This window comes from Falco punctatus, assembly GCF_963210335.1.
Source record: "Falco punctatus genome assembly, chromosome: 13".
In the NCBI taxonomy this organism is placed as follows: domain Eukaryota; kingdom Metazoa; phylum Chordata; class Aves; order Falconiformes; family Falconidae; genus Falco; species Falco punctatus.
The window spans coordinates 27,186,297-27,214,210 of record NC_137593.1 but is presented as its reverse complement, the minus strand read 5'-3'; the positions used below and the strand labels follow the sequence as shown (position 1 = coordinate 27,214,210).

At 42.9% G+C, this 27,914-nt stretch overlaps 1 protein-coding gene across 4 annotated transcripts in view; it reads left to right on the top strand.

The window, feature by feature from the left end:
- Window positions 1-27,914, top strand: part of PPP2R3A (protein phosphatase 2 regulatory subunit B''alpha) — a 65,484-nt gene that overhangs the window by 2,636 nt on the left and 34,934 nt on the right. For 3 of the 4 annotated variants that reach the window (XM_080409731.1, XM_080409732.1, XM_080409733.1), the window contains exons 2-3: window positions 9,555-12,044; window positions 26,666-26,926. In XM_080409731.1, coding sequence (XP_080265857.1) covers window positions 10,080-12,044; window positions 26,666-26,926 — 2,226 coding nt within the window. In that variant the 5' untranslated portion in view covers window positions 9,555-10,079. Of the gene's footprint in view, window positions 1-9,554; window positions 12,045-26,665; window positions 26,927-27,914 lie in introns of those variants that run through there. The other variant, XM_080409734.1, reaches the window with a different exon arrangement.

Genomic DNA, 27,914 nt, shown 5'->3' with positions numbered 1-27,914 from the left:
GACTCATGAATGTGAACTATTGCTGTTTTACCTAAATTAGAATAAGGGAATCTTTAGATTTATCTGGCTTTCTTTTGGGTGTTTTTGTTGTTGTTTTTTTTTTGTGTGTGTGTGTGTATCTCTTGTCCTTTTAGGGTACTTCTGTTTAAATACACAGGGGGAAGAGAGAGAAATCAATGTAAGTTGTTTTTTTGTTTTGTAAAGCTCCCTGAGTTACTACAGAGAAAAAAAAACAGGGGAAATTACTTCTGTCTTACCAGGATGTCAGGCTAAAACACCCTTAATTTTCCTCTGCAGAGGAAATGGGATAGAGAAGTTACGCTCCCTTAAACTCCATGTTGCTTTGATCGCACTGATCTGTGTGGCTTATCGAAGTCATAAGCAGTAGAAGCTGTAGCAGTGCCAGACTTCTTGAAGGCTGGGACATGGTGCACCTTTTGGTGTAATTTGGTACATTTCAACAGCTGCTGCTCCTCAGTGTGAGGTGGAGGCTGGCAGGAACGGGCTTGTGGAAGGTATGACTGGTGGAAATGACTGCTGGCTTTTGACTCCTGTGATTATGCCTCAGAGGAGAGGATGGGCGTGCAGCACAGAGTGGGAGCCTTTCTCCCCAGCTCAGCATTTCGCTGTTCTCATTGCTGAGCGGTGGACGAGCTGTGCTCCTCCAGCTGGGGACTGAGGCTACCCAGGAGAAATGGACTGTCACCTTAGAGAACACTACCAAAAACCTTGAATGCATGAGGAAGTAAGTGAATAAAGAGCAGTGAGATACAGGTAAGACGTGAAGTCAGATAGGACAGTAAGGAGAAATGTATGAGATCTGAGTAGATGGGCAGTGAATAAAACCAATTTATTTTTTTTGTTAGTAAATTAAAAATTTATTTCACTCTGTGGATCACTAGCAGATGGCTAGTCTGCTGCAGGGGAAATTTTACTGAACTTGTAAGTTTCCAAGATGGTTTCAGGGTATCTGTAGATTGTCACCTTAGTATTGTCAAAGGTTAATGACTGAGGGGATGACATCTTGGATACCACCCTTCCTTTGTTATCTTAATATGTTAATAAAATCACTTTGATTTGTGTAAAGTAATTGGATACTGTTAATCCTAAATTAACTGATTCCAGGAGAAATAAATGTGTCTTGATAATATGAAATTATCTCTTTCCATATAAGGTTGTAAACAGCCAAGAGACACATCACTTAATCAAGCTGGCTTTCTGACCTCTGCTCTGAGCCCTCCTAATTATGTGCTTTTGAAGTTTGTTCACCTCTTGTGTTTTCTGGTTGGTCACTTTATTTTCTGTCAGCATGATGAAGCACAGTTAGGCTTATGCTTCCTATAATAACTTTTATTTTTTTTGCTCATGCTTTGCTAAGCTTCAACAGGTATGTTAATATACTGGGGGCCTGCTAAATGAGCTAAAATTAAATGGTAGTTCCATACAGACATGGGGCTGGAACAATAATTATTTGGCAGATTATTTATACTTAACAGATGGGTGTTATGTGGAAAAATTGTGTGAGCTTTTACTCTCTTGCTGTCTCATCTGTATAACTGGAAACCAGTCTCATGGGACACAAATTCCTGTCTGGTCAGTTTTAGTTCCAAGTCTCTGTGCAAAGGGAAAGTTAAAGAAAGGTATTTGGGAAAAGCTGAGAAGCGTGAAATCTTTCTTGATATTATTAACTATCCTTCTCCCTGGCTGATACGCCTAATGACAAGCTTTGCAAGGCCCATACGTTGGTTTTCCACACTGGTTCCTAGTATACTTGTGTTCAAGGACCCTGCATGCTGATCTTTGGGAAGGGTATAGCAGCACTGGGATATTAGATAATCCCATGACTTAACGTGAAGGAATTAGACTGAATAATACTGCATTCACTAACTGCAAGGCAGTATTTTACAACAATGGTTTAGGTTCTAGTGCCAGGTTTATTTTTAAAAAAGTGTAACTGTTATTGATACTAGTCCAAATCTTTTTGAGTGTTGGGCTTGCATTACATTGCTGCTGTAAATGCGGAGAGGTTGTATTTAAGTTAGTGTTGGGGAATATCTTTTTATAGAATAAATCTACGAAACAGACTTCCTACTGTAAAAATTGACTTCTCCAAACCCATACTAACTGGAAAGCAGTATTTATCATTCTGTCACTGATGGTGATTCTCAAGGTCATGTCTACTTGGAAGCCTGCCTTGATGAGTGCTCCCATTGCAGTGACCTTCATAGTTCAACTGAAGCTGGACTTTAGCGTTCTTGCAGTGGTAAAGTTAGAAGATCTGAAGCTATTCAGCAAGAAGGCACAAGAGACAAACGAACAAGTATTCTACTGTTTTTTTTGGATTTTCAGAGATGGTTTAACAAAGTTCTTTGTTAATGCTTCTTAAAGGAAATGAACTGCCATGGAGTAGGACTGTAGCTTTTTTCAGTAATTAATACCTGGTTAAAGTGTAGGAAGAACTGTCATCTTTTCTAGTGAAGAGTAATCACTAGTGGAATCCCAGGGGGATCTTGTGTTCAGGCTTGTGTTGCTCAACACACTTATAAGTGATCTGGAAGACAGGCTGAGTAATGAAGTGACAGCATATGCTGAAAAGCACAAAATTAGGGTAGCAGAAACGAAAGGTGGCTGGAGTTGCAGAAGGTTCTCACAGTACGTGGTTGTAGGGCAGTGGTACTTGATACTAGTAGATGCAAAATAATGTGCACAGGGAGGAACAGCTAACAGTGTCTACATAGTGATGAGCTCTTAAGAATCTGTGCCGTTCAGGAAAGATCTTTTAAGTAATGCAGATAAAGCTCTGTGAAACTCTTATGGCAGCAGTCAAAAAAAAAAAAAAAAAAGGGTAGAGGGGTGCAAATGGAAATGACTGAGATCTCTAGGAAAAGGAGAGGAAGCAGAGCAAAAGCCATGGTATAAATCCATGGTATGTTTGTGTAATGAATAACGTAACCCCCCTCAATGTTTGGAGAGGAGAGAATGTCTGCCCCTAAGAGCTGTGGTCGGATTAGGGAAAAACACTGAAGAGCATGATTGAAGCAGCTTTTATAAAAACAGTAATCAAATAATTTGGACCTTAGCCTGGAAAATACATGATTAGAAGTAGGATGGGTAAAAGGAGGGGGTATGATCGCAGTCTGCAACCACGGAAATATGAAGCAATTGTACTTTGTTTATTTTGTCATCCAAACAAGACAAGAATTAAATGGTGTCAAGTGGTGCCCAAGCAAAAGGCAGTGACTTTTGACAGAATAGGTATTAAAACATGGCCCCTTGATTCCCCAGAACCTTTCTGGATCTGTGGCATCCTTGGAGACATTTCACAAGTTTGCTGTGTGTGTGCTTCTGTTAACCTGCTTACTGTAGCATTGCTTGATCACACCTAGTTCTTGGTTTGGAGGGGAAGGCGAGCAGTCAGACCCTGTGCCACCCTTCCCATGCCATTCATGATTCTGTAGAAGATTGTGTTCTTCTAAAGTAATCTGTCTTCTACTCTGAAATGCCTGGTCTGCCTCGCTCACTCATCACAGACAAGCTGTTCAAGACCTTTGGATTGTTGTTGTTGCCTGTCTCCTAACCTTTCTTTTGAGACTGTATGAAAATGTTGGTCTCTGAGTGAATACTTTCCTCTTGCATAGAGGGTTCTATCGGTAGGTCCCTGCACGTTTTACAAAGGACAATAGTATCATTGTTTCTTCTTGAAAGATAGGTAGCAAGGACAGAAGGTATGAATTAACCCAGGAGGTTATGAGAGCAGACACTTGAGAATGTATACCTGAAAATAGTGAGGCTTGGAAGGGGAAAGCACTAGATGGTGGTGATAATTTTTGAAATGCAGTTAAAAAAATCATTTCTGAATGTGATTCTCATCTGTTCTGGGTCTTGTGCACAGTCTGGGTTCCTGCATCTTAAAGTGTGTAGTTGAACTAGAAGAGCGTATGAGAGGGCAGTAGAAATCAAAGGTGCAAAGTGGCTTCTATACAAGAACTGAGGAAATGTGGGCTAATAATCCCAGAAGAGAGAAGGCAGAGGGATGATGTGGAGTTCTCTAAATGCAGGAATGCTGTGGACAATGTGTGTACAAGTCTAGTGTTTGTGCTCTGTTGAACTTGAGGTATTGAAGCTGGTGAGTGACAGAACTGGGCGGGATGGCAAGTGGTAGAATGTCTTGTCAAAAGATGCTGAGTGCAAACAGTTTTTGTTGAACCCAGGGGATATCCAACCACATGGGAGGCATATCCTTTGGAGGTTACTAAGTACACAGAAGTCACATCCAGCTTCAACATGAGCTGAAAACAGTTGGAGGCCAGGAGAGTACCCCTAGGAAACACCATACATCTTTTTCTAATACTGTTCCTTGAGTAGTGGCATGCGGATGCTGTTGAAGACGGATACAGTTGTTCCTGTGTTCTTGTTTAATCCTGAAGGATGAGATTCATCCAATTTAACTTGTAATCTCAAAATCAGATTGGTTTTTTAAGCTCAGTAGGGTGACTTTCTTTTTGAGGTGCCTGCCTCGCTGCATTGCCTACAGGGAGTACCTAACGCTTCATTTCTAGGTAGCTAGCTTAAATGAGATGAGTCCCACCTCTTTTATGTTTTTCTAAGAACAATAACAAATTACAGACAATTCAGAAGAGGACTATAGCAATGACTTTAATTTAGCTTAAGAAAGCCTGATACCTGTTTGCTGGAACCTGATCTTGAACATACTCAAACTGGAAACAATGGCCCCTTTTCTATAGTGCATGTAATTAAATATTGAAACACTTGAGCAGGTGAAGAAATGTGCTCTGGTTCAAACAGGAGTACTCAGTTTGGCTAGGTCAGATCCTCTGACCTGGGTTATAAGGCAAGTCAATATTTGTCATCATTATGATCTGCTGCAGTCTAAAGCATGAAGTAGCTTGGTGCTAAAACATCTTTAAACTCAAGATGCCTTGCCAGTGTAAGTGGTACAAGCACTGCTAATCCTAAAACTTTACAGGTGCAATTGTACATGGCTTCTTTTACTGTAGCTGAAATATATGCATGTGTGTCACATTCCCACTGGTCATAAGGACTGAAAAGTCATCACAGCTGCAGCTCCATCTAAGTCCTAGCTGTGAAGCAGTCCTTTTGGATTAATTATACATGCTGCCATTAAGGACATAAAAATGTATATAAGCTTATATTATAAGCTGTAAATATATGAGAAATACAGGACAGAGGAGCAACTCAGATTTTTTTCTTTCAACTTCAGTTTAGAAAGAAAAGTTACTCTTTTTAGTCTGCTATGCAAACTATTTTGGAAAGTAAGTTGTGCAAGTGATAGCGAATTGTAAATCAGTTCCTTTGTGATGGGATTCAAAATAATTGATGTAAATGGCTCATTGTAACACTTCTGCTGAATTCAGCAGTGGATTTGCTACAAAAATTTCTTTGAAAGAAAACATTGCTTTGTTATTTGCTTGCTTCTTTTTCCTATCAATATAGTTTGCTCCCAGATCTACTTTGTTCAGTAAATTAATAAAAGTCTAGTATTTCTAAATAAGAAGATGCAGTTACGTGCTACTTTTTGTCACCACAAGCGCCTCTAAAAGAGTAAGACCTGACACCTGATTACATGGATAGGATGATAGTTTTGCAACTATATTGATGGCTCTCCAAATGGCAAACCTGTTGTTCTGTCATTGTTTTGTTGTTTTTTTTTTTCCAAGGATACCAAACCGGAGAGCTTATCCTACCACCCGTTCCATTAGAAACGAGCATGGTTACATAGTGACAGCCATGCTGTGTGCTGGTGCAGAAAGGGCTATATGGCATGTTACGGTGTTTTCTAACTTCTGATCGCTAATAATGTTGTTGCTAGTACTGCAGAGAATAGTTCAAGAAGACTTCTGCCAAATCTGAGACTTTCAGAGGCAGTAGAGGCTTGTCCCGTAGCTTCCTAGACTTCAGTTTGCAAGTAAGTCAAGTGCTGGCTGCCGGTCCCCATCCTAACAGATTGTCATTGTTCCGTTATTTAACTCCAGTGTAATCTTTGCATGAATAGAATTTCTTGTGTATCTTATAGAATAACCTTTTATATAATTAGTATCTGCGATAATTTTTTCCTTTGGAAAGTGATTCATGTCATCTCGCAGATAGGAAAGACATAAAGCATTATTCTGCGATCACACAAGAAGCCCTATTCATTCATAGTTTTTATTGTGAAGCCAGTTCTGTATCGTCAGGGTTGGAGTTGGTTTCATGGCAGCAGTCCCAATTACAGACCCTTTCTACCCTATATCTGAACTGGGAGCTGTTCTAGAGTCGCAACTGGAATGAAATGGCTAGCTGAAGAGGACCAAGTATGAGTGTTTCCTAATGCATTCAGTCGTTCCGTTGTTGCTATTCATAATAGGTTTTAGTCACCAACCAGAAGTCACAACAAAAGCCCATTCAAGCCAAGCTTGAGACCAGGTTCCAACATCTGATAACAGGAATGCTCTTCCCCTGGGTTTTGTCTTGACTAGATTTACACGCTGGATCATGTTTGATGGATCACTGTTAAATAAAGCTGCAAGGTATGCTACCTTGGTTAAGCCAGTGGAAAACGGAGAAAAACAGTTTCTGCTCTGCATCTATATGCATTTGTGCTGCCTGTAGCATTTTCTTGTTTTGGTCTTGTATGGCTGGAGTCAAGTACTCGAGTACCTTGAATAACCTTAGCATGTTTTTGCAGGCAGTGATAATAAAGCATCTAGTAAACAATCACTAAGAAGTCATTAGTTAATCTGGCTGAAAAGAGGATATCAGGGTTTTGGTATTGATTCTTGGATTGCTTCCTTCCCTGACAAAGCAGTAAAAGGTGCTGACAGCAGAGGCAGGAGGCAGCGATCTTGTGTTAGCCTTGTGCGTCTGGATTATGGTGCTGTGTGATAGTGCTGGAGAAATACAGAGTAACTGGAAAGAGGTTAGAGAAGGCAGAAAGCATGGCTGCAGGGTCTGCCTCGCACGCAGCGGGAAGGGCTGGCTGACTGTTCCATGGCCGAGCCATGGCTGAAGGCACGAGCACCTACCATTGTTTGGGAGGTATGAAGTGGAAACAGATAAGATGGTGGGAAGAGCGTTGTTACTTGGCCATAGCTGGAAAAAGTTGAACTAAAGTTTAACTGAAAAAGTCAGTTTAGGTTGGCAATCTAGGAGACCTTTTCATTGAAGAATTCCTTGTGAAATTACTGTTACAGATGCAAAAACCTTCATTGTTTGAAGGTGGCTTGAAGGATTGGAGGAACTGACTTGGTCCCAGTGGAAGAGTTACATGTATAGGGAGGAAATCATCCTTGGAGTAATACAGGAGAAGGAGATAGTGAGTCTAATGCATTATTTCTCTAATTAAGAAATAACTTAAGATGTAATTTTTTCCCAAATTAGGTATAAACACAGACTATTCTTTGCTGGCAAAAAGACCAGTCTCTCCTTGCTGTGTGTAACACGCAGGGAGGAAAGAGCTCTGAGAAAGAAAGAAGAAAGTCATAAAAAATATGCTTTTTTAGATGCAATATTAATTCTTCATCAAATCTGATGTCCTGAAGATCTCTACTTTCTTGAAATAGTATATAACTTTTATTTCAGGAAATGTCAGAAAGCTTGTCTGTAGTTGATGGAGGCTCAGGAAAGGTAAAGCAGCACTTCTTACCCTGGATGTGTTAGAAGGTGTGCTCAGGGAGTCTGTGGATCATTAGACTTTCCGGAGGTGCAGAAGCATGGGGTTTCCTGTCTGAACAAAGCCCATTAAGTCCTATAAGATGAAGACATGGGGGAGCCAATAGTACTTTTTTTTTAACTGTGGCTGTGATTCAGCAGAGCATTGAGCACACCTGATGGCGAAGCCCAAGACTCAAGTGACTGGAGGGTGTGGAGTCTTATTACCCAGGTTTATGCCTGATGGTATAAGCACCCGGGGGTTTAAAAACGGTTCTGTTTACGCCCTTTATCCCCTGGCACCCTGACTCACTGCTGTGGCTGGGGCACACCTCATACCTCGGATCATCCCTCTGGAAGGCGCTCCCATCCCTGCGGGCGTTGGGGCAGTGCCAGCGGGTGCAGGGGGGAGCAGTGCAGCACGGAGGCTCGCTGGGGAGATGGCCCTGCCTGGTGCAACATGCAGCTTGGCCCGCCGTGCCTGGTGGGCAGGTGGCAGCCTGTTACAGATACCAGCATGGCAGTTGGAGCAGCGCTTAGTCTTGGGTTAATCATTTCAATGTTTTATATGATCCACAGAACAAATCAGGAAGGTTTCTTTACAGCGTGCAATACCTAATTGCGATAAGCAGACACGGCACATTGTGTTTCATCAAATACTCTTAAATTAGTGCTTCTCAATTTCAAATTAAGGCTTTAAAATATGTAAAACTTGTATGTTTAGCAGTCCTGTGTAATCCCCAGTCCTTAATTACAACAGCACCAAACTCTAAGGTCCATCCCTTCTGTGTAGTACGTTTGTACAGGCTTATGAGCTAAGGTAGGTGGGATGTAATGTGCGTGGTGGGCAGTCCTTTCATCAGGTGCGGGTATGGCCTTTCACATAGTGCTAGATATTTATTTTTCAAAATAACAAAATAAGCCTGTGCTGTAGTGTGACTTAGCTGTGATACAGTCGTGTTTTATGAAATGGATTTTTGGTTTGTACAGGAATAGATGGTACTCAGAATTTCATTTGGGTGTTTTAATTTGATTATTGAAGTATTAAAGAGAGATGAAACAATGTCTACAAATTAAGACCCTTAAATTCAGGATTTCCTATCTTTTCAAAATGAAGTTAAGCCACTTTTGTTTTTTCTGATGTAATTCTGAGCATGATGATAGGAAATGCAGCTGGAAATGGTGATGCAAAGTGTCAAGCACTCAATTCCTAGTTTTCACAGGCTTAACATTTAAACAAATGTTACTTTCTGTTCTTGATGTGTACACCAGCAGACTGACTTAATAAAATACGCTGCTATTTATGGGTTGTAAGAGAAAGAAAAACAGTTATTCCTCCTTTAAAATATTATGCCAGGGTCCCAGAGACCTCGGTGAAAGGCTAATGGAAGCCAATGTGGCCTTTACTAAAGGCCATGCATTCTTAGAGGCATTCATCTACTTTGCTCCAGGCTGTTCACAGCTTTTTATAATCCAGAGAACTTGGAAATCCCGAAAGTCATTTTCTGAGACTCTAAAGATAAGGCGAAGAGCAGCAGAGAAAAGCAAAGTCAGAAATTCACAACATGACCAGAATGTCTTACTCCATTAGAATTAGGGGTAACGTTTTGTTCAGTTTGGGGAGGAAAAAAAGCAAGTCTGAAAAAAATTGAGTGGTTAAAATAGAGCTGTTAAAACGGCGGCGCACAGAGCCTGTGTATAAATATAGGCTAGCTCCTCAGCAGTGTTCTTATATGGTAGATCTGAGCGAAGGAAAAATATCAGCCTACTCTTATTCTGCACAAGCCTGCACGTTGGTGGTTATGGTCTGGTGCCATATGTTCGGTAGTAGACAAGACTGCATGTTACATAAGAGTTATAATGATGTTCACCTTTTTCTGTTGCAGGGACCTACCTTACCACTGTGAGAGGGGAATGTCACAAGCAGACTGTGGATTTTTCGTCTGTGCGTGCTACTTGGTTATCTGTCTCTTGCTGACCCATCCAAAAAAGAAAGGTCAAACAAAAATCATTGTCCTTGTCACTTCTGCCCAAGAACTGGCTGAATTTTATGATTCTGGAGATTTTATGGAAACTTATGACCTGCTGGAGAAGCTACCTGGACCGTTGGAGCGGCTTGTGCTGCATCTCTGATCAGCAAAGCTTTCTGCATGGAGTACAAGAATCAAGTTGCCTTAAATTAAACCATATGCAAGTTGCACTAATTGTTGTAACTGTACTGCTGATACCACTCCAGACTTGACTAGGGCTTTCCAAGGCAGTAGTTTCTCATGTAGCTTCAGTGTTTTCAACTGACACTAGGTTGTTTTTATTAAATCTGGCGTGGCTGTGAAAAGTGTGTGTGGGGTGAACTTTTTCCTGTTAAGTTTGTGGTGAATTTTGAAGCGTCGCTTCCACGTGTGATCTGTGCTATGGCCGCAACCTACAGGCTCATGGTCACTTCTGTGAACTGCTACAGCAGTGTGGTGATAGACCAGCACTTCCAGCACACGGTGCATTACTGCACAGGGACTTGCCAAGTGTTTAAGCAAGGAGTGACATGCATAGTTGCCCACCACAGCGTCTGTGCAGAGCTCAGTGTCCAAGATGCCAACCTAGACCATAAAATTCCTGTTCCTGGAAATGGACTTGCCTTGCCTGGAAATGAGGACTATCACCAAATCCTCCCAAATAATCCAAGAATAAAAAAGGGTTCTTCAGTGCAAACCTCCAGCAGTTTAAAAGACATTACCGGTGAGGCGATAAACCTTGCCAGTGGTAAAATAAAGGAATTCTCCTTTGAAAAGCCTAGAAACTCTTCCAGTCACGTGGCCTACAGAAAGGGAAGGAAAGTTCGGTCGGAATCATTCAGCAGACGGTCATTTGATTTTGACTTGATTTATGGGCACTTCAACAATGATGAGAACTGCCCCCCGTGTGGCTTTTTGCAGAGTCCCTCACCTGTGGAGAAATGGCAGGAGAGCAGTGATGCTCCAGAAGTTGCTATGAATCCTGTGGTTCCCTTCTCCCTTCATTCTTTCTCTGAAGAAAACTTCATTACTCAGATTTTGGAAAAACACAAGCTAGACGGTTCTTCTGGTGGAGATATAAAGGTGTGCTTGGACATATTGCTCAAATGCTCAGAGGATCTGAAAAAGTGCACAGACATAATAAAACATTGCATCAAAAAGAAGTCTGCGGACAGTGTTAGTGGAGGGAGCAGCAACGATGCCCTGGCTAATTCAGAAATGATATATATGAACCTGATGACAAGATTTTCTTCTTACCTGAAAAAGCTACCCTTTGAACTCAAACCACCAGGACACAAGGAAGCTAGTGACCTGACAGAACTGGTTAACTGTTTTCATGGCTTGCAGCAAACTCCTTTCCCCCCAGTATTTGGAGATGAGCAGCCGCCTAGGTATGAAGATATTGTTCAGCTGCCATCCTCCAGTGCAGTTCCTCTCAGACTGCCAGGTGATCAGTGTGAGGTGACGAGCACCTCTCAGTCCGTCCAGACAAGTACTGTGAGCTTCACCTCAAACTCCCTTTGCGGCGTCCCATGCGAGAACAGTGTGAGAGCTGTGAAAGATGCTTATGCTCTACCTCAGTTACCAGCCACAACCCCTTCTGACTGCATGTCTTCCACTGAGGCTCTGTACATTGAGGAGGAGTCTGATGGGGTAAGAACATTAGGGAAAATAAAGAAGGCAGAGCAGAAAGGGGGCTGGGAGAGTTTAGAGCGCAGCTACCAGCTAGCTGGCTGTTCAGATCTAACTGCTGATGCTAAAGCAGAACGTGGCAGAGTGGGAGATGTTGCGCTCTCCCACACTTCTGAGAAAATTAGTCCTTTAAAACCAGTTTCAGATGCTGTGTTGCATGGTTCCCAAGCTGATATCTCCAGAGGAGAACAGACGTGCAGTAAGATAGACAAGGATGAGATAGACAAACTGCTGCTGGACTTGGAGTGCTTCTCACAGAAAATGGAGAGAACTTTGAGGGAACCCTCTCCGAAGGAGAGCGAACCTGCTGGTTTGCAGGTGTTTGGGTGGCAGGGTAGGCAGGTACTACCGCTGGCTCTTGAATCCAAAAGTAAACCTGTTGACCCTGCTTCCCCTTTGTCAAAAATCATGGAAACCAATGGTCATAAAATGGAAGAGGATGACAAAGCCCTTTTACTGCGTATCCTGGAAAGCATTGAGGACTTTGCCCAGGAACTCGTGGAATTCCAGACAGGCAAGGGAAGCTTGTCCAAGGAGAAGGAAGTGATGCAGATTCTCCAGGAAACTTTAACAACTCCTTCACAGACCCTCCTTGCGGGGCAAAAAAGCTGTGCTGGGGCTGCCTCCAGAGACTCTGTTTCAGCTTCAATTCAGCAGGCCCCAGAAGTGATTAAGGTAAGAGAACCAAACCTTTGATGGGCTAGTGACTAAAACAATCATGGGAAGATGGGGTGGGAATAATTCCATCTGCTAAGTGATTCATTGTGCTTTGGATGCTACTGTGTGGAATAACATGCTCAACCTGGCAGAAGTGTAGTATTTAAATACAAACAAAAAAAGGAAACAAAAACCTCTAAGCAAACAAAATACGCCTTGACATGCAATTTCACCTTTCAGCTTGTTCCTTTCCTGCTGCTGCTCCTGTAGGCTGGCTGCTTGTGGTGCGAATGGGTCCTGTATAACAGGGAGTAGAAGCAATTCGATCAGCTAACTGCTTTATTTCTGGGAGCAGGTACTGGGCTGCCTCTCACCAGTTCAGTGAGAACTGGATGTGCCACCTCTCCCTTTCCTATTTCCGAGCAGATTCCAACAGCCTTTGTTGTCTTCCTCGTCACTAGTTCCTAGAGAGATCCTCCATGGCACAAAGGTCAGAATCTAGGAAGATTTAATTTTCTTTTCCCTGTCTCTGGTGTACTGAGTCATTGTGGAGTCTCTGTTGCTTGTATCTCTCAAATGAGAATTAGGTTTTCCCAGGAAAAAGGGTCCTGATGGGAGCCTGCTTTAGAGGGAAGCCAAGGGTCTCCGTCCAGCCCTTGATGCTTTTCATTTGACAAGTGCCAGATTTTTGAGACAACTTGGTGCCAAACTTCCAAGAGCATAGAAAGTATTACAGAGGGCTTCGATTTCCAAAATGCACCTTCCACGCAGGCACTTCAAAAGTACCCAGGTTATAATTAACTTTCACATCTCTTCACAGTTGAAGCATGATGTGCATGTCTTCAAAACCGTCTACTTACCTGAAAATACAAGTATTTGGTGCGATTCTGAAAGGGGGTGGGTGGGGTGTGTCTGACCCTAGTGCTGAGATCTTTTTAGACCAGGGTCTCTCCAGGTGTTTCTGATATTTTTCTGGGCATCTTTACTGACAGAAAATGGCAAGAGAACCTTGTCTGGTATCTCCAGCAAGGGAAGGAGGTTTTTTCCTCAGAGTGTAGAATTTAGCAGCTCCAAAAGCTCTAAAGTTATCTCTTATAATAGCTGTTCTTGCCTTGTGTATTCATTTACAAAATTTTCTAACTTGTGAACTTGAAACAAAAAAGTGTTTGATAAGGTGTGACACTGACTTTGTGGCAGTTTTTCTATAATACTTGAAAATGTAATGCATTTATGCTGTCAAATAGCTTATTAGTCTGGTCCCTTACCAGCTTCTGTTTCCCTAGTCCCAGCCCTGGCCCGTGAGTTTGCTCCCAGCCAGCCTTCTGGGGGCATACACCATGCACCCGTACTACGAGAGCTGCTCTTTTCCATGCAACAGCGCAGCCCTTGCTTTGTGTAGACGCCTGGTGGTGTGAAATTGCTTGGAGGGAGGAATTACGGATCTAATATAACAACCCTTTAGCGAAAACCACAATGGCTGCTTTTGAATGGTTGGCACGCACAATTTAATGCAACATCTAGAACCAAAGATGACGAGAGAGAATAACTGTATTGGGGACCCAGAGGAGCCTGGGCCAAGCACTGTGCAGCCTGGATGCACCTTCAGAGGGAGTTAGCCCTCCGCAGAGTGGGCAAAAGGCATTTGCCTGGCTCTACACCTGCTCTGGGGCTTGCTGTCATTTATAGTATGGATGTGGCCACACACTTGGCTGCGCACACAAGGCCCTCTCTAGGTAGAGCGTTTAGGGAATACATCCATGTCCCTGGGTAGCTGCACCTGGCTGGAGCTCCACGTGGATCCTGGTTCAGCATCACACATATGTGCCTGAATAATGTGTAAAGGGTTTGTTATATTTTCTTAGGGCTCATAAACCTGTTATCAAATAGTTGTGCGCACACACAAAAAACTCAGAGATCTAATACTGATGAAGACACAGTGCAGCTTTCATTTATAAAGGCTGTGACAGTTTTAATATCCTTCACGTCCGAAGCAATGAAAAGGGAAAGGGAGACCCACTTCAGACTGTTGGCTGGCTCAGTTGGCCTGTCTGTGCTGAAATCCATGCTAACATATCAGCAACAGACTTTCCCTTTATCATAAACCCATTTATAATTCTCCACAGAGAACAATGGAATTACTTGACTCTTCATTTTCAAAACAGACATATTTAGAAGCTGGAAAATGAATACTTGAGAAGTCCATCAGTTTTACAGGGCACTTAACGAGCACATCGTGCTGCTTTTGGGCAGGCCAGGAAGCATTGCATACTTTTAGACTATCCAACATTTCCCATTCTGAGATCCAGTTTTCCATTGCTTATCTCTAAACCTCCAACTATTTTTTAAAATTTCCTGTTCTGTGTGCCTGTCCTAAGCTGATTTTTTTAATACGTGTTTTTGAAACAAATAGTGTAGTGAAAACAGTTGTCTGTTAGAGGCTAGCAAATAACCCAAATATTTGTCTATATTTTTGTCTCTAGATAGGAGGGCAATAAGGAGTCCTGGGTGGACTGGCAGATGTGAGGGAAATGGGGAGAAACTAGAACCAGTGAGTAGTGAAGAAGTTGGTGATGGGGCTGTTGGGATTCTCTGATGTGATCTGCGGAAATGCTGCGTATCAGGGATTTTTTTTGGAAGGTAAAGGGTGCTACTGTTTGAGTAAAATGTTGTCATGTGCAAAGTCCTTGGACAAGTCAGTGGTGGATGTTTTTGACCTTAACCTCTCTGTGCCTTTGGTCTACCAGTTGTACAGGATAGCTCATTCGACAAAGCATTTAAATTCAGTTATTGCTTGCAGAATACTTAGTACTCTAGTGAAAGTACCCCCTAGAAAAGTCTGTAAGAAACTTAGTTCTTCTGTTTTCAGAATTGAGTTTGGGTAGCGCAGCACTGTGCTCCAAGTCCTCATGCTTTTTATTTTAAGAGCTGTTGGATAAAGTTTGTGAACAATTTTGGGAACGGAGACCAGGACCAGGGTTTGATAGAAAAAGAGGTATCTCTTCTCAAAAGGATTACTCATGGTGTAGTGAGCCAGAAAGAGCAGTCCTGTTTCCCTTTTCTCTCTCACCCACGCCTTTACTTCTTATTGCATAGTTCTGAATCTTTCTTTATACTGTCTGTGATGCTTGTATACAAGCCATAAATTTTAGTTAAGTATGTTTTCTGCCAGATTAGTAAGTGGAATTGCTCACACTCAGGTCAAATGGGTGATACAAAACTGATTTTGGGCAGGGACTGTGGATCTGGGAGCAGAGGGTTTACAGTTTGCAGGGGTGATAAATGGTTTCAGGCCACCTTGTCGAACCACGTTATATCTCAGGTGGCAGAGCCCTGAGCTGAGTATGCAGAAGCCATTCCCTGCTGCCACACGTTTGCTCTGGGCTGGCTCTAGGTAGCGTCTATCTAGTCCTGCCTCGCCTGTGTGACTGATGGGGTGGGTATTGCCAGGACGTTCAGAAATGTTCCTAACTCGCTGTGCTCTAAAACATTGTCCTGCAGCCACACACCTTGCTTCTCTGTATCAAAATATCTGTGTTGCATGCTTAATCAGGTGGCCCAAGGACGACTCTGACTGGAATTAAGACTGTTTCATAATATATGAAGTTAAGGTTGACCTGGCAACTTCATCATTCTGCCCCTTCTAAGTGCTACTCCATAAATCTGTGTGCTGCTTTGCAAATTTAATGATACACTTATGAAGGATCTTGTGTGGGGTGATTAACTTTAAAAAGTGGCTTCTATAACATCATAGTGACTTTAACTTTGTCATGAAAAAAAATCACATTTTCTCAAAACGCATCCAAACTAGAATATAAATTTTCTTCTGGAAAATCAGCTTTTTTCTTACATATACTACAAATAGTTTTGATTAGATATTGGTAATATCTGTTAATTAAGCTATACACACAATCTGCCCTCTTTTCAAACATGAAATATTCATTACTTCTAAACCCAAATAGTAAAAAGAGAGCATTTTTTTTTCCTGTTTGGTAATAGTTATTGAAATGAAAATAGAAAGTTAATATTAAAGTATCTTAGAATCAAAGTATCTTAGAATCAAAGATGACAGAGAGAAAAAACTAATTTGGATTAAATTGAAGAATTAAAAGAATGGATACCGAACACTTAGGGACGTGTTTGTGGCATGTTGGGCACCTTTTGTAATCAGGGTAGATACAGCCTCTGCTTGTGTGAAGTTGATTTGTCTTGAAGTAGACATCTAAAGGTAGGTGAAACAAAGCCTAATGACACACGTTGAGTTTTTCAGCCTCATTGACTCTAAAACCAGGAAAAAGTCAGGCCTGAGAGGTTTAATCTGTTTTGAAAACAGTTGAAGCTGGTGCCCTTCTTGGCTATGCAGAGTGCATTGCATTGCTGCGGTCGGCCTTTGGGGTACAGCTAAGTCCTGTGGTGATTCAATCATCCAAATCTTTTAGGACTAAGCCTCCAGCTGTAGGCACAGGTGAGATTTTTTTTTTTCTATGTTCTGGCATCTCTCACCTTCGTGCTTTAAACTGGGTCCTGTAGCAAAGAGGGATCTCTGGATCTGAGTGTAGTTTGTTCAGTTGATCTGTAGGCTGTTGATACCAGATTTTTCTGCTGTGGATTTTGTCCAGTTGACTTTGAAACTGTTGATACAAGATCCTCTTAATGTCAATTTATCATAGTACTGTATATTTACGCTTTTATTTATACCCACCTTGCGTGTTTTGAGAATAGGAAGTATCATGCTAGGAGCTTACAGTGCAAGAAACTGGAATTCAGACAAGCAAGCCTTGCCTTCAGATAATATTTTTTTTCTAGGTTATCAGTGGAAAAAAAATGCAAACTTCCGGGATCTTTTGTGACTGGTTAATTTGTGAATGAAAAGTATGTGGCTGTCTTTAGTGTTTGGTTGTGTTTGTGGTTTTGGTTGTTTGTTTGTTTTTTTTAAATAGCAGCTACTAGCTGCTAGATTAGTATGACTCTTTCATGCATACATCTTCTAAAGCCTGCTGTAGCTGGTCTGGATGCAATTGTAGGTATGAGGAGTTCTTTGGGCTACATTACTTCTGCAGTCTGTAAGAGGAGTGGCAGTCTGTAAGCAGAGTGAGAGTTCAGTTGAAGATGGAGTAAGTACACTTGCCACAGATGATTTAAAATAAATCACCTTCTGACATGCTGCTGTATGAGGTGTGTGGGACTCGCAGTACCATGGAGCCCTGTGGGGTCTTTAGGCATTGCCTTAATGTTTAGAAAAAATTGTCAGAGTAAGATAAAACAAAATCTATTTCGGAACTGTTGCATGTGGATCTGTGTATCCTTCACTGAGTGTCAATTCCAGTTAAAATGCCTGCCTGCTCTTTTCTTTTGTTGGGGCCCCTTTTCTCATGCCCATCCACATCCTGCCACTCTGTTAGGATTCATATTCATTTGCAAGACGCGTGGCAAAGTGGGCTGATGACATCGTAATAATGCTGTGATTCTTCAGACATCTAGCCGTGAATATACATCTGGACTTCAGAACTTTTCAGTTCCCAGGCTGCACAGTTCAGACACAGCTACAGTGACCTAAAGGGACCCAAACGATGCTACGTTCTCGTTCTTCTTTCATAAAGAACTGGGTTCCACAGCCCAGGCTGTGGGACCATGGCCTGGTGACTGAGAAGCAACAGAAGAGAAAACAAATTTGGGCAATATATTAAAAAAATTGCTTTTGTGAATGTCAGCTGGGGGGTCTCTCTCCTTTAGTAAGTAGCCTATTTAACAGCACAAGAGCAGATCTATGAGGAGAAGACCATCCTTTGGGATAGGCTGTTTCTATCTCTATCTGTAGTCCAGTCACGTTGATGCTGAATTTGAATTAACTTTGGACCATCTACATAAACCCAGGAAAATTATATCAGAGGCACATGTCTAATAAACCTTTCTGTTCACGAGGCTCAGTGAGACCTTTTCATTTCAAATGCAGCATCTTGAAAAAAGCAAGCTCTACTAGAAATCGGATGTTGTTCATGTTACTAAGCTTAGAAAGTAAACTGGCAAAGTAGCTAGGACTTTTAAAGTGGGGAAAGCAGACCATGGGACTAGATGTTTATTCATTTTGTGGAGTAAGATCTGGATTTAGGCCTTTGTTCAGCACCATTGTTTTGATAGGAAAGGGAGAAGACGCTTTTAACAAGCTTTAACAAGCCCAGACAAAGTCTGAGCGAGAGTTTGAAGTCTACTCACTCAAAATCATGCAGACAAAGAGTATACTGTTGTCCATTGAGGACTGCTTTGCCTTTGCCTTGTGAGAGTTACGGGAAAAACACATAAAAAGAATGATGCATTTTGGTGTCTTTATGAAACGTTTTCTTATGAACTGCTTTAGAATGCCTGAGCTTATTATCCACGATCATCCTTAAGTGCTTGCTTGGCATTAAAGATGCTAGATGATCTGCTTTTTCCAAGCAAGAAGGAAAAATTGATGGTTTTCTTGAAAATTACAGCCTTTGGTCTAGAGTGGGAACTAATGCTGATCTTCTGCTTCATCACCTCCGAAGCGGGGCCCTCAAACCACTGCCATCCTCCGTGCACGGGCTTTGGCCGAGAGCGTGTGGTTTAACTCCAGCTGAGTCTGAATGATGCAAATTGGCACCTCAGGTTTCAGCACCGAAGCACATCCAGTGAGAGCTATTGGGGAAGGTGGTATATTTAGCCACTTCTGCAGTGCACCTATTTTTAGCGCTGTTGGTAGTGGTGGTGGGTGCTTCCTTTCCCATATTACCCCTGGCCTATTACAAGCCAAGGACAGATTGTCTGTCATGTAGCCAGCAGGGAAATAGATTCTGTTGTAGATCATGTTTCTCAATTAAAGTATTACAAGAAGGCAGAAGATCCTGGTGGTACTGAAAGATACTTTGAATATCAGTTAAAAAAGGGAGGTTTGGCTTCAGGAGTGAGATAAGATCTCTAGTTGTTGTCCTTGTGAAGAGGGAGAAGACGTACTATGTCGAAGCCATTTGCCATTTTTTGCCTGTAAAAATCAAAACCAGGAAAGCAACGTGCTGGTCTTGACGTGGTCTCCTACAGAGTCCCTGTGCCCCTTCTGGAAGGGGCAACATCTGCTTAGGAGCTGACCAGGATGATGATCAAGGAGAGTTCTCTGCGGAGGGACCCAGACTTAGGAGGAGAGCTAGCTTTCCTTGCCAAGGGCTGTGACTTTGTTCTTCCATCTCGGTTCAAGAGGAGGCTGAAGTCATTCCAGCAGGCCCAGGTTTGAATGCTTGGCGTTTCTTGTTCTTTTTCTTTGTATTTTTTATTGGATCAGAGAATCAAACTGTGTCCCCTCTAGGCGTGTCTGTTTGCAGAAAGTTATTTGCAGCTAGATACCAGCAGGTTTAAAAATAAACCTTCCAGGCTTAGATTGCAGAGTTAAAATGTCTTTGTAAACAAGGGGGGGGGAAATTAACGGCGAGGGCAGTGATTTAATAATGGGGAGAGGTAATGTAAGACTATTAAATATTTTCTGTGGGTTTTTTAAGAAAAACTCTGTGATTGCTCTGAATGTCTCTTGTTGCATGGGAACAACCGCCACGTCCTGCTGTGTTTAGTGGCTCTGTGCAGGGACCAGCCTACCTGGCTCTGGTGTTTGTGATTTTACCATCACAAGGTGCTCCTTTGTGCTGTTTCCTACTGGCCCTGGGCTGTGGCTGAAGGAGATAGTAGAATCATTTAGGTTGGAAAAGACCCTTAAGGTCATGGAGATGTAGCTGAAGAAATGGAAATTGTACCATGGCTGTATTTCTTGGTAAATCCCAGCTGCTGAACTTGCTTTCTGGGACAACTGGCAAAAGATTGGACTTATTTATGCTAGGACACCAACTGGACATGTAGCCACCCCAGATGTACAGAGGGTCACAATATGCTGAAATCAGCCCATCTTGAGCTTCATCTGTATTTAAATAATCAGTGACCCAGTGAGGAAGTTAAAAAGTTGAAATTGAGTGGTGCAGCTGTTTCCTAAGAAACAGCTATTAAAATTTCTCCAGAGTATATTGTAGCGCATTTTGTTTTCATGATTTCTGGTGGCAGATTGAAGTACGTGTATGGGGTTAATCTGTGGAACGTATTTTTTCATTCCCTAGAGGAGGACTGCATGAAGTAATGATGTGTAGTAATGGCTTGGGTGAGGACCACCAGCAATTTAAAAGAGACTAACAAGAACCTTGCAGCACAGCTGATTTCACTCTCCAGAGTTAGTCTGATCACCTAAGGACGTAATCAGGGTATGGCTTGCAGGGAGAGATAAGATCTCTTAGGAGACCAGCTGGAAAATTGACAAGCCTTTGGTATATGAGCCTTCTGCCTGGTCCTGACTAGGAGCAGTGACATTCACCGCTAAACACGGCGAGAGTAACTGCTCCGGGGCTGCAGGTCCGAGGCGAGCAAACTAACGCAGTGGGCAGTTGCAGCTGAGTAAAGAAGGTCTTAGTTCCTCTTCTCTTTCGTCCAGTACTTGTGCCCTCTTGCTACCTCCTCACCGTGTGTCACCCCGATCTTACACTGGGCCCCGTGGGCCTTTCTGTGAGCTGGTTTAACTCATAACATGGTAGAATATCATCCAGCAACAAAGCTAAGTCCATTTTCTGCCTTTCCAAGTGGGTTAAATCAGTTCACAGAGGGGTCTGGCAAGCTCTGGAGCTGGCACTTAGTACACGGTGACAATGTACATCTTGGGCATGGAGGACAGAGATGAGAGTTCTCCCAATTGGCAGCAGTGAGATGCTGATTTTTGTGCCTTGTGAGGCTGTAACTTGGGGCTTGGGTGTGGTACCGTGGGGTGGCCTGAGACTAGAGGTAATTGGGCTAAGTACAGGGAAGAGTGCTGGCAGGTGGAAAGCTAATAAGGTGGTGATAGGGGGCAAGAGAGGTGAGTGATACGCAGTTTGTGGAACATGTAGATTTTGGCCAGGAAGGCAAGGCAGGAGAAAGCTTTTTGTAAAACCCGTATCTCTTTTAAGAGCTGTGAATTTTGGTTCTCATGCTCGTCTTCTGCAGGACTATTCACAGGAGGATCAGAGAGCCTCCCATAGCAGCGTTAGTAGGAAGGGAGGTAAGGAGGTCTCCGACTCAACATCTTACTTGCAGGAAGACTATTCCTAAGACTAGGTCACATCAGCACTGGCTTTTTCCAGGTCTTGAAACCCACCCACCCCCTTTCTGATGACCTCTTGCGGGCTGTACTACTCTCGGTTAAATCCATCCTCCAGCCTAACGCTCCCCAGCTGCAGTTCATGGCTGTTGCCCCTCTTATACTGCGTACCACTGCAGTTTGGCTCCATGGCGTCTGTGACTGCGCTTCCAACAGCTGTAGGCTGTGGTGAGCCCATCCCTCAGCTTCCTCTTTGCCTGGGCAAACACGCCCAGCCCCTCAGTCTCTCCGGCCACGCGATCTTGACTTTGGCTCTCTGACTTGCCTTCTGTGGATCTCCCCCCATCCTTTTTGAAGGGAAGGCCCCAAACTGGTCACAGCAATCCGGATGCAGCCACACGATTATATAAGATAATAATGTCCCCTGCCCTCCTGGCCCTGCTCCTAATGCAGCCCGGTACGTGGTTTGCCTCACTGGTGATTAGCCGGTGCTGAGGCTCGTTCTCAGCCTGGTGCACGCCATCCCCCCAGATGCTTCTCAGCAGGTCTCTTGCTCAGCCGGGGGGGTCCCAGCCCGAACCGGTGCTTGGGGTTGCTGTACACAGGTGGAGGACTCCACACCTTCTCTTGTGGAAGTAGTTGAACTACTCACCAGCCGAGGTTCTCTCTCTCATCCTTCCAGCCTTCCCTCTTAAGTAAGTGTCATTTGCAAATCAGGACAGATGAGCGTTGCCTGTGTTTTCAGAACTCAACTGGATAAGGCCCTGAGGAACTTGATCTAGTGTTGGACTTAGCCTTGCGTCCCTTCCCACCTAAATTCTTTGGTGATTCAGTGTTGCCTAGGTAGAGTTTGTTTTCATTTTTGTTTTGCTGCAACTGGACTTTGTTTCTGCTGGTGAGTTTATGATTTACAGTAGAAAAGAGCCTATCCAGAAATGCGTTTTCTCACCACATCTCCGCCTCGTGCTGTTGGGAGGTGTGAGCAGATGAACCCTTGCTGTTCCTGGTGTCCTTACGGTGGGTAGGACAGAGGCAGCAGAAAGATACAACGGTGGGAAAGGGCTCCAGAGAAGGAAAGTAAGAGAAAGTCCTGTGAGACAGATAGAAACCAGCTCTGGAGAACTGATGATCTTTGAGGATGGCTTGTGTCCAGTTACCATCAGACTTCAGTAAGACAGGAACTGTAAAAACTGGAAGGAGACATTAAGTCAGCACTGTGGACTGTGAGCCACCAGGCTGAGTCACTGCACCCTAGAAAAGAGGATTACAGAATCACATTTGGAAAAAAAGCAAGAAACTGGTAAATTTATTACTTAGGATTCTGTTGGAAATTGGGGCCAGGGGGAAGGAGTCAAAAGTATTTGAGCACTTGATATGATATTGCTTCCTTCCATGGAGTTTTCTGCTGGGACTGGCAAGTCCCTGAGAGGCAGGGCTTGGATGGCAGAGATTTAGTCTCTGTGCTTTGTTTGTGTAGCACAATGAGGCTGTGGTTCTGTCTGGTTTATTTATAATGCAGATGTCACTATTCTAGCTGTCCATAAATAAATTGTATGACTGGCAAAAGGCGATACAGCGGATAGACAGATTTTAGTTAAGGTAAATTATGCTATAGAGCAGTATTAAAAAATGGGGTGTAATCTCACCTTCCTCTTTAGCAAAACCAAAAACCTATTAGCTACTGGTAACAAAGCTGTAAGATTTATTACAGTATTTGTAGTTTGCTTTCTTAGTTGTCCTATCTGAAAATGCACAGCTCTGTTGGAGAAATGTGTTCTGCTAAGCAAACAGCATTTAAGGTTAACTTTTTGCAATAAGAAACTTTTTTCCAAGCACTTCCCTCATATCACTTTCTTCTTTTTTTCACAGTTAGTTGTCACTAACTCCCTACTCTCTCCATGGTAGCTGACAGACGGTTATACCCATCTCAGAGTAATAACTTGCAAGGTTGCTCTAGGGAACAGGATCCTCCAGAGCTTGTTGCTGCTTGTTGTTTTTTCTTGTGTTGTTGTAGACAGCTCAGTTCTTGCATGAGAAGGAAGAACACAAAGTTCAAAAATTTTATTTCTATTCCTAAAGTAGAATCCTCTGAAAAGAAGCCATCCATGAGCAGTGCTTCCACCTTGTTTGACTTGGACTGACCAGGAGTTTGTGACTGAGTCTTGCTGGGAAGGTCAGCTGCAAACCTATTTCTGAACTGGCTCCCTACTTTGAAGCTTAGCAGCATTCCCTCTGTTCCTCCTATAGATGTCTAACCTTCTGGCTTGTGGTGTGGTCATGAATCAGGAAATTAATGTAGATTCTTGGGTCCTGACTTGTGGCTTATGTGAGCTGGTACCAAGCACTGCTGGCTTTGGCAGTACCTGGAGGAAAATGAGTTGCTCTGCTTTTCAGAAGGTGGAGGCCAGGGCAAAGTGGATGAGTTGTGTTACAGGATCATCTGCTGAAGCCTTGTGTTGTATCGGGATGATGTGGTATGCGGAAAAGGAGGAAAATGGCACGGTGCTGTTGTGGTGGTCTACTTTGGGGATACCTCTTTGACTTCCAAGAAAAAAAAGAACAAGCCAATTTTATCATTCCCTTGTACTGTAAGGGAAGGGGATATATTATTAAAGTGAAGAGTCAGTGTCCTTTGAAAGAGCAATCTATTGGTTTGCTTCCTTTTGGTTTGTGGATCTTTTTTGTTAAAATTTGAGTAATTTCTTCTAGTTCCTCACAGTCCTGACAGTTAGGAGTGCATGTGTGCATTGAAGAGATTAATGAGCCATAAACCTGTTTCTGAGAAGTGGGTCTTCAAGACAAACTGATGTTAAGTCCTATTATAGAAGTCAAGTGCCTGCAGTTGGCACCTCATCGCCTGTTCCAGCTTTGCATTGTTTGTATGAATATGGTGTTGTGAGAGACCGGCAGGGATTTCCCCTTGGCTGGAATCTAGAAAGTGAGAACTACTGAGCAGAGCTGGGTCCTGGGGGGGTGGTGTTCTCCAAGTCAAATCACTAGCTTGACTTACACACTAAGGTCCACTTTGTTAACCCACTATTTCACAGTCAGGTGGAGGGTTCTTGAGAAAGCCTGTGTTAGGGAGCTCTGTTCGTCCCTCTTGCTTAGCCTCCCTTACTTGAAGGAGACAGCCATGGCAAGGGAATAGGGTCATCTTCTACCTCTGACATGCAGCAGTGGCTGCTCTGGGCCATGTGTTTCCTCCCCAGACACGCTCAGCCTGTCTGGGTTTTGCTTTTGTTGTTCTACTGAGTGAAGAGCAAAAGGAAGCCAGGAGAAGCGTTGCCTTCTGTTAACCCAGTGAGCTGCCGTGCCCAGAGCGAGTGACCAGCTTCCTCCCCGCTTAACCCCTGCCACCATTTCAGGTCACCTACCTGCGTTGTCACGCTGTGGGGCACACTAATGGGGGGGGCTGGTGCTTACCCTGTCCCACAGCCCTCTTCAGCCCCAGTAACACTTTGAGACACAGACCTGGCCCACTTTGAGGTCCAGCATCACTGAGGATCAAGCACACAGTAGTACATGCAGTATGTGAGAGAGCAGGGAAAGTCCGGGAAGATGGGAGGAAGAACAGGTGGTGGTGGTCAGGCTTGTTCTCCAAAGGCTGAGAGCTATATTGAGGACCATGCAGACTCTGAGTACTGGTATTGATAGACTCAGGAATCCTGAAGGCTGAAAGTGATCTTCAGCTTTTCCTGTGTTGCGAGACACAGGGGAGCAGGACTTAATATGTTCTGTACGAGAGCAGTGACAGTACAAAAGTGTGCTTTGGCGGGCATAGGCGTGCAAGTGCATGTATTCCTGCTCCCGAAATGGGACAGCATCTGCGAGAAGGAAGAGGTCCTCCCCATCTAAAGAAAGACCAGTGAAGCAGCGGAGTGAAGAGGGGGAAAATCCTTTCATCTCTCGTTTCACAGGTCTCTGAAGAATGGGTTATAAAGTATTCTAAACTGCAAGTAAAAACAGGGCTTAAGGAAGCTTTTACAATTCTCACTGCTTAGTCTTCCTGAAAGCAAACCCACGGTAAGTTGGGGTGTTCAGTATGTGTTAAGAAAAAAGCGCCAAGTTTCTGGAAAATAGTAAGGCAAAAAGTTTAGTCAGTTCATCATATACATTCTTCTGTATTTAGTGTACTCAGACTTGGCTACTTTATCCTAAAGCCATTTTGTTTTGAAATAGTTAGAATAAACAAACTGAAAGTTGCAGCTGTATTTACTTGACTATTGCCTTATTAGCCTCTTATCACATATGTTGTTATATTAATAATAACTCTTGCATTTGAACCATTGTGCAATAAGCAAGCCTATTGCCTTTTCCCAAGAAAGTGTGTGTTCACGGGGGAGTAGGGAATTCATCATCCCTCAGCATTCCAGCATCTGAATTCTGCTTATCCTGTAACTATTTTGCAGAGTTTAAAAAATATTCCCTCCCATGTCTGAAAAATTACCTATTTTAGGATCTCATTATGTACATAAATACAAATGCTGCCTTTCATGATAAGTACTGATGTATAGCTAGAACTAGATTGCAGAGATCCATTAGAAGGGTGATCTAGGGGGGATCACCGTATCAATCGTATGTTTATTACAGACAGGAGGGGAGTGATAGGGTGTTAGTGCTAATGAATAAAAGAGGTGGCAGGTGTGGGAGAAAAGACCACCTTCAAACAGGCTTGCAAAAGGCCTCGTGTCAGTTCCCAGTTTTCTCATTGTTTTTCAGCAAATGAAGTAGGTGATGATTCAGTGAAACCTTTGGGTGCTTCACCTGCCAAAGGAGCCTTTCAGCTGGAGTTGCAAACGGACCTTTCGCATTTTCCATGAGCTCTGTGTGCTGTATCATGTGGATGCCTAACGACAAACTGTGCTGGCTGCTCCTAATTCCTAATCTAAGGATTGATTTGCCAGTACTTAGTAACTTGAACAAAATTATGTCTTGACTATTTAAGTTGGACATAGAATAAAAGGCTTCCTGAAATTTAGAAGACAATCTTTCAAACCTTTTCTTAATTTATCTGTGAAGCAATACTTTGGCAAAAGTAATTATGTTCCCGAGGGATGGGAAATGTCGATGTTATGAATCTAAGTTTGCTTATACGTGAGGCAAGGCATTCGTGTGGGTGGGTGTCCTAGTTCTAAGGGGAAATACTAAGAAGCAGATTTTGATGCCTTGGTGTTTATGGGGCAGAATGACAACACAGTGAGCAGCGTGAGAAGAAATAGCGTTGTCCTTGTTCTATGGTATTGCTGAACTGCAAACTGTGTTCAACAGTGTATCGTAATCCACAGTTACGTACACAATGCACAGAAACTACACAAAAGTAGATGTGACGTGTCCTAAATTTGCAGTGTTGGATATTGCAGGAATTTTTTAACTGGTTACTTAAGATGTGCGTTTTTATCCGTTGTGCTGTAATTTCGTTGTTGTTGGGTTTTAATTTTTTCCTAATCATTGGGAGCACAAACCATTTTCTCTTTCTTGGTGTGCCATGCTGTTAAAAAGTATTTGTTATTCATTGTATTTTCAGGTTCAAAGTAAACAAGAGAAGAAACCTGGAACTTCATCCACAGCTCCTTTGAACTCCCCAGTTAGCCCTTGCACTCTTCTGCCTGTGAATAAAGCCACCAGCAGTGCCCCTTTGTCGATAAACATTCCACGTTTCTACTTCCCTAAAGGACTTCCGAATGTCTGCACTAATCACGAAGAAATCATTGCCAGGATTGAAGAAGCCTTTACAGAGTTTGAAGATGAGAAAGCAAATGTCTGTGAAATGGGGAAGATTGCTAAGGTAACTATTCTCTAGGTTTTTCATTTTTTTGAGAGAATGACTGAAACTAAAACTACCATAGTATCTCACAGCTCTTCTCATTTTTAGTGAAAAAAGAATCAATATACTTTTGCTCTGAATGCTTTTGTTTAGATAAAGGAAATAGTAAACAAAACACCTCAGTTTTCAGTTTGTCACACTTGATATGTGTGCTCTTTCTTGCTTTTGATTTGCAAAATTCTTCTTTCAGATTTCTTGCCAAATACAGATTGCTTTTTTGTTTTTCTGTTCCTCCATTGTTATGCTCAGAAGATAGCGGAAACTTAGTCTGCCTCTCTGGCTTCAGGTAGTGCCAGCTACCTTCTTTGTGGTTAGCTGTCCCAATAATCTGGATGTGATGTATGTATGCCGTTACAGTGTTGCTTGAGAAAGCAGTTTCCAACCTACGCCTCCTTGGACATAGAAGAGGGAAATGCTTAGTCAGCCCTCAGCCACTGAGATGTGTAGGTTCAATATCCGTAATGCAGGTGTCGGCAGACTCGGGGTTGTTACAATCTGCTAATGAGTTCCTGGCTTCAGGGAACAAAACACAGCACTTGTGTGGGAGCACGATGCAGATGGATGGTTCTATTTTCCTCTCCTTCAACCGTGGTTTTTAGTAATGCTGGTCTAAAACTGGCGGCCCTGGGATGTATCTCGTATGTTCAGTTTGCCTTGAATGCATCTCTGGCACTGTAGGTTGAGAAGCGGTGTTCCGTCCAAAAGAAGCATTTGTTTTCTAGGCAGGAAGGTTTTTCTGAAAGGCTAGGTTGGGGTTTTGTTTGTTTGTCTTTAGAGGAATTGAGTGGCATTATTTGTAAACCATCTCTGAAAACGTAAACGGGAAAACTTCCTTGCTTGACCAAAAGAAGGCTTGAAACTGATTTTATGACAAGATGGGCTACTGTGTGCGATCTGTCGCATTCAAACTGGGAAAAGCAGGAGGGTGATGTAGAAGAGATCTCTGTCT